Below are 7,645 nucleotides of genomic sequence, written 5' to 3' on the forward strand. Positions count from 1 at the left end.
TGTTACTCTGCTCCTTCATTCTCCACAGCTGATGTCAGTTATCTCCCTCTAGTTGCTGAATCAATATGTGTATCTACACAGAGGGAGCAAGGAATAGAAGTAACTGTTGGGAAGGCCACAGCTACCATTCATAAGATAGCATCCAGAGCCCACAGAGAGGATTCCAGGTAATGTAACACTGGACAAAGAACCATCATCCTAGTTCAAAGGAGTCAAAGATGACAAAGTATGCAAACCTCTTCAGCTCCATAATAAATAATTACCTACAAGACTGACATTTGCCACACAGAAAGCAAAGAAACTGATTTCAAAGAGACTTTACTCCAGTGCAACACAAAGTCAAACAAGAAGTCACAACTCAGCTTGAGCCCAGCTCACATAGTTGGGAGTTGAAGCTTCAGAAAAGCTCTGTCGCTGAAGCCAGACATGGCTCTTTACCCACCATCCTTATTTCAGAATGCCATTTTCACGTGTTGAACTAGTGCTTCTGTTCTAGTTCAACTCCACGTAAGATAGCACCTGTACCCCTGCATACTCTGCTTCCCACCATGCTGCAAAGACTTTTAGTATCAAGCAGCAGGACAATCTAAGATACTAGAGGAAGTTAAAAAGGACTGTTAGGCACATGATTCAAATGGAGTTGAGAAGGACACTCTTAGAAAGCCAATTTAGTAAGGTTGAAACTTTAAATCAAACTACTCGCTAAGAATGTTTACAAAGTCTCATGAACTTTATAAATTCATGTGGAATTTTGACTTGGACCATATTAACATCAATGTCCATTTTACATGTTCTTACATTATAATCTTCTATACATATCAACACATAGCACATTAAGATATACATAAACATTAGACATGTTTATCCTGATACTAAGCTTTCAGATGTTTATAAAATATGTTAAACTAGTAAGGCAGGTTATGAGGCAGATGGAAGATCTTCTGTAATGAATGTTTCCAACTCTGTTACCACAAATCTTCCAATCCTACCTCCTTCAAAAGGAAATAAGCAGGATAACGAGTTACATTTTTTTCAATAAATGTACCAGGCTCAAAAGCAGGAATAGAAGAGAACATCTCATTTAAAGTCCCACTCCCTCAAAAAATTAGTAGTAAGAATAAAAAAGTAATTAAAAGCCATCCACATATACACCACTATTACCTAACCACCACAAAATGCTTCACACTCCCATTTAAATTAATTCAAACCCCTGACTATCAGAGCAATAGGTATAAATACGCAGAAGACATTGAAACGAACAGTCCTTAATGTAACTCAAACCTCTTACTGGAAAGTTTGTTAAAGAGTTCCAGATGATCTTAGAAATCTTGTGAAACACAAAAGATGAGTCAATAGTTCTGACAAACTGATCTGGAGGGAAGGGTTGAAGTCTTCCTATGTGGCATCCAGTTTAAACACATAACCAAAATATTTAACAGAAAACTGGAGGTCAAAAGGAGAGCTGTACATCTGAATCTTGGTGGGGCTGATAACTAATGCATTATACACAGAGAAACAAGTGAAGTTACACTTAACAAACCTTTCCCAGTCAGGCAGAAAAATACCTTCAGGATGCACTGGGTCTAAATTAGACTAGCAGCCAGCAGGAGCAGGTCTAAGTAACACATCGAGGATGTTAAATAACTGGCTAGAGAGCAAAGAGTGTTCTGAAAGCCACAGCAAGTACATGGTGATTACATTTCAAGAACTGAAAGTGACACTATAGAATATGCTAATATAGAAGTATATGTTCTAGCCAATGTCAGCGAGGCTCCATCTGGAATTGTGCAGCTTGAACAGCACGCATCATATATTAGCCATCTAGAGAGTCTGAAAGTGAAGTGTGCTCAAAGGCATAGAAAACATGACCTACAAGAAAGGACTGGAAGAACTCAAAAGTATTCTCATAAAAGGTAACCTCATAAAGGTCCAAAAGTACTTACACTGCAAAAGGAGAATGCCCTCAAAGATTAGGAACCTGTAAAGCAAAAACAAAAACAGCAAAAAGAAAAGAAAACAAAGAACTCCCAAACTAACCTAAGCTGATCCTGCACACAATCGAGGATTTTACTGGCTTTGTTATTGTAAGGATAACAGACATTTTTAGTAAAGTAATAATCCCATCTTCTTTAAAATTCTTGTTAGCCAATATGACACACATGCTGAAGGATGTAATGACAAGTTCTCACTTCAGGAACTTGCAACATTCCATCCCATACACTTACAGCACTTGCTCTAGCATGACCATTGGGCTCACCCAGACTTCACTACTGTGAGAAGACTTCAGAAAACACTGCTTTAACAAGTGTCATTTCCAGTCCTCTTCCTAGAAACCTGATGTTTCTTAAACTGTGGTTAAGACTATCCTCCACTTGCTTTGCAAATCAAGAAAGACAACCCACTTACACATGAAGGAAATAAGGAAAACACAAAATAGAAATTAACACTGATGGTATCTAGAATGGCAAATCCATTTCATTTTTAGTGCCCTCAGTAGAATCTGAAATACATTATGAAACAGAGCATCAGTGCTTTCAGCTAACACATACTTAGAGCACTTTCAGATACTTTTTTCATCCTCAGGTCAGCTTGAGCTTGGCTTAAATTGAATATAGCAACTTGTTAAAATAAATAGCTACTTTCTTATCGAATGTATTTCTCATTTCCTTCTCTTTGTATCTTTTTGTGACTTTTCCAGTAAAAGTTCTTTTCTTGATCAGAGGGACAGCCAGCTCACAGCAGGTGACTAGTCTACTCTGACATTTTTTATTGTGATCCACAAGCAGATATTAATCTTTTGTCACATGCTTTGTCAAAAGTTTTTAACTCTTCAAAGTTTATATTTAACTCCCCATGAAATCTATTAGCCTCAGTTTGTCCTCAGCTGAGCCACTGTGGCATCTTCAAATCACTCCTTACAAATAAATCTTACTCTCAGCAAGAAGTAAGATTTGGGAGAAATTACAGCCTTCAGCTTTGAGAAAAGTTACTTATTCTGAGCATGTTCAATAATAAATTGAGTTATAACCTTGTGCTTAGACATAACTCGAATGTTGCTTGCTTAAAACTTATTTTAAGAGCTCAATCTCTTCCCTTATTTGCAGGGCTGTGAGTTCAAGGTGATGAAAGAAATTCCATTCAGTAGATATACAGGAACACCTAATCACGTAGTTTTAGTCAGCTAGTGCTTCAGCTTTTCTGACTTCTATCTATAAACTGTCTCTCATGATAGAGATAATGTCACATATTACACAAGAATTGACACTTTCTGGACATCAGTTTATTCTTAAAAGGTTGCAATTCTAGCATGCTCTTCCGAGCTAAGAAATTTCAAAGCTGGCATTACTGCACTTCAAAGACAGCAATACAGCATCATGACAGAGGACATGCTTCTCAACAGTGCACTGCCTAGTTCACACCTTTTACAGGCAGCTCCTTCACACCAGACCTCTGGCAAAGCTCTCAGAACTGACCATCCCATATTCAAGGCCTTCTTTGCAATTATACAAATATATATTTATAATAATTCATACCCAAAGTTTAATACTCTCCTCCACAAAGGATGCCTCATGGGTATCAATGAACAGCCATCTACAATTCAGCTTGCTTAACTCTTCAATCCCTCAGTTTCTTAAGGTACTTCAAAACTCTGTAACTCATCTTTTTCTAATTTGCTATCAGTAACTAGTAGTTGTATATAATTAGGGCACCTCATACTCCAGGAAATGCAATAGACAAGATCCTACTACCCCTCCAGCACCACCTACAACTATAGCTTCCACCACATGAACTCTTCCAGAAAATCTTCCCAGACCATGATGACTGCTAAATGGTCTCGTCAGATAAATACCCTGCCACTTCCTTCCAGACTCCAGACCTCTCCATCCCTTATTTAGAAAAGCAATTTAATGCTATTACAGTATCCACTTTTTTATTTTTTTTATTTTTTTTGAGAGGAAGAGAAATTGGGGGTGAGGGATTGAGCTCTAAGTATCACAGAAGTCTGAGCACTTGCTGCCCATCACTTCTGCTTAATTTTAAACTGTGGAAGTTACCAATGACATAGCAGCATATTCTGTTCCACCGAGCCGCAAACTTGCAAAAACATGGGTTGGTGCTCCTGATGCCAACCCAGTCCAAAAAAACAGCTTTCCTTCCAAGTTAAATGGCAGTTGTTTCAACCCTACCATATAATAAACTTGCCATTTCACAGACTAACAGAAAAAGACAAGACAACTCAATCAGAACCCAAAAATACAATACAGTGTTCAGCATAGGATTCTTGTCACTGCTGTTTGTTCTCTTTCATAATAAGGTAGCAAGTCACTTTTCTTCTACACAGTGGCATTTACTTAAGCTGCCATCCTAACCATGAGGGTAACTATAATGTGCATCTTGCTAGATTGCTCAAAAAGCTTGTGTCTATTCCAGAGTCTAAATTATGAGTATTATTAAGATATTCTTGACTTAATCATTCTGACTTTATTTGTCAGATTGAAGCATTGAGACTCAAGTCACAGGAATCACTATTCATCAGTACCAGCCTGTAGAGAGGATGGAAAAACCCAACCAATCAAAACTTCCACAGAAATCCTCTGATATCTACAAAGTGTTCAACAGGTCATGTCAAAAAGAGGTGTAAGCTATAGTGATCATTTCCAACCAGGTCACCTAGCAATTACCACAAACACAAGTGAACTCCTAGGCACCAGTTTCTTCATAATGCATTTATCATTGGGAAAGTCAAACAAGATCTAATAGTGCTGGTAGAGAATAATAATTTCAAAGAGGCAAGGGACCTGAAGAGGCCACTCAGTTCTGCTCAAAGTAGGTCCAGTTATATCAGACTGCTGGGAGAGTCATCCAGTCAAGTTTGGAATAACACCACAGGACATTGATTCCTCAAATATTTTGGTACCCTCTCCCTCACAGAGAAGTTTTGCTTCTTTACAGGCTCAGGATTTCCCATACTCCAGCTTGCTCAGAATACCTTATGTGGGGCATCTCTGAAGAAAGCACTGATCTATGTCCTTGATACATTCTCATCAGGCAGCAAATAAAGGCTCCTTTCCCACAGCTTTCCCTTCCCCAGGCTGATCAGGCTCAGCTCCTGTGGCTTCTGCTTGTACACCCTGTGCTCCAGACAACACAGTGATCCACTTCTGGGTTTGCTCTGGTAGCTCAGTGTCCCCCCCAGTACCCCGAGCCACAAACCAGACACAGTGCTCCAGTGATTAAGAGGTAAAGGATCCCCTCCCTCAATCTGCTGTCTTGCTTAGCAGAGCCAGGATGAGGTGTCCTTTCCTTGCTGTGAGGACAAACTACTGATACTGCTCAATTTGTTGTTCACCAGGGCTCTACACCTGTGCCTGCCAAGCAGCCTTCCAGCCCCTCAGACCACAGTCTACACTGTTGAATGGAGTCCAGACGTGGGACTTAAAAATCACAGAAATTGTTTAGGCTGGAAAAGACCTTTAAGATCACTGAGTCCAACCATTAAGCTAAGACTGTCAAGTCCACCACTAAACTAAATCCCTAATTGCCACATCTACACATGGCACTCAGCGTGATCTACTCCATAACCTTCCCTGGCACTGAGGTCAGGCTGACAGGCTTGTTGTCCCCTCAATCCTCCTTCCAGCCCTTCTTGTAGCTAGACAGCACATCTGCTAACTTCCAGTGAACTAGAACCAGGACTGCTGGTAAATGAGTCAAAGTGGCTTGGTGAGCACTTCTGACAGCTTTCTTAGTAGTCTTGGGTGGATGCCATCTGGCCCCATAGATTTGAGTGTGTCCAAGTGGCACAACAGGTCACTGACCATTTATCCTTGGATTATGGGGGCTTCATCCTGCTCCAAATCCCTGTCTTCCAAGCTCAGAGGGTACCCAGAGAACAACTAGTCTTAACATTAAATACTGAGGCAAAAAATTCATTATGTACCTCGCCCTTGGTCACTGTCTCACTCCACATTCAATAAAGGATGGAGATTTTCCCTAGGCCTCCTTTTCTTGCTTGTGTATTCATAAAAATAATTTTTACTTTCTTTTACGGCAGTAGCCAGGTAAGTTACAGTTGGGCTTTGGCTCTTTTAATTTCCCACCTGCAAACATCACATCCTTGTAGTCCTCCTGAGTTCCCTGCTCCCTCTTCCAATGTTCATGAACTCTCCTTTTCCTAAATTCCAGCTCTCTTTAGCCACACCAATCTAGCTCCAAGCATTCTAGACACTCTTCCTCATCTTGCCAGCCTGCCTTTCCTGAAAGGTAAAAATCCAGCTATCTGCATGACTCCAGTCACACAAGCTATTCCACAACATTGCTGGAATCCCAATGAAATCCTAAGCCTGCAATTGTGCTCCCTCCACAATGCAAGGGACAAAAACAATTTCCATCATATCCCCCTGGACACTTGTTGAGATACAGATTAGAGAAAAATCAGAGGCCATCTCAACATGCATAGTTTAAAAACCTCCTCACAAGCTAGCAATGCTTTTGGAAAAGAACCCTCCACCTTACTTCATCAGACAGACCCTGCCTCTGGTTCAGTAGTCCTTGCTCCTCAGGGAAAGTTCAGTGACTAGAGAAGTCTAATTAATACCTGATCTTTCATGCATTTCACAGTATTTACACCAGGCAGCACAGGAAAGCTGCAATGGTCAGCCAGAATCTACATATTAATTATAAGACTGCACAGAACACATGCTGAAATGACAGTCAATCCAGCTGGCTAGCAGAAGCAATGAAGATATAAATCAAGAATTAGCATATTTCTCTGCCTGTATTTAGAGACTTGTGCAGTGCTACATCAGTTCGTAATTATTTTGTTACTCAGTAATGTACGTTTCTAGATGTACGTACTTTGTTCTTCCAATACTACACTGTACTTCTCAGATTCCACCTCTCCATTCATTATCAAGGCAAACTTAAGTTGACTCAGAGAGCCAATTAACTGTCAATTTCTGAATTTCACAATTACTGTTCAACTTGATGTTCAAACATAAGCTCTAATAAAAACATGACTACATTTAAGCTACATGTCTACTGCACCATATATTATCTACACAAAGGTAGGGGTGGAAAGGAGGATTTCTGAACTGTTCAGACGAATTAAGCCAATGAAGTCAGAGTACACAGGTTGCTTTCCTTTGTCTTAGTTCATCCTATATAAACAATGCAGTTTAAAAAAAAAAAAAATCGACAAAAAAACCAAATTAACTCTGACAGATACCACCAGGAATGCTGGCTGGTTTTGACAAGCCAAAACTCTTGACATTTAAAGGTATGCCATATGAAAAGCAAGGCCTATGGAACTCCTAACCTAACCAAGAAGTTTTAAGCACTAACCTCCTGACTTGGGATAACTTAAACAAAAAACCCACACCACAAAACCCATGATCTAGGGCATTTCAGCCATTTTGGGGGGAAAAAAAGGCAAATGAAAAGAAGCTGTTGTATTAACATCTTTGTCTTTAGTAGACTATTACTCTTACATAGGAACAATAAAGCAAAAATTCAAGTCACACAGAACCGACCATCACTTGAACTTTAAATGGAGAAATGGACACAGCAGAATCAGAGAGACTGCCAACTGCATTTAGTGGTATGGGCGTGCACAGTCCAAGTAACTACCAAAAACTTCTGTACA

General features: G+C 39.8%; 1 protein-coding gene across 1 annotated transcript in view; it reads right to left on the reverse strand.

Moving 5' to 3' along the window:
* Positions 1-6,910, reverse strand: part of NECTIN3 (nectin cell adhesion molecule 3) — a 32,603-nt gene extending 25,693 nt beyond the window's left edge. Inside the window, exon 1 of the mRNA XM_062510845.1 lies at positions 6,859-6,910. Coding sequence (XP_062366829.1) covers positions 6,859-6,910 — 52 coding nt within the window. The remainder of the gene's footprint in view (positions 1-6,858) is intronic.
* Between the last annotated feature and the right edge of the window lie 735 nt (positions 6,911-7,645).

The sequence above is a fragment of the Cinclus cinclus genome, chromosome 2, assembly GCF_963662255.1.
Source record: "Cinclus cinclus chromosome 2, bCinCin1.1, whole genome shotgun sequence".
In the NCBI taxonomy this organism is placed as follows: Eukaryota; Metazoa; Chordata; class Aves; order Passeriformes; family Cinclidae; genus Cinclus; species Cinclus cinclus.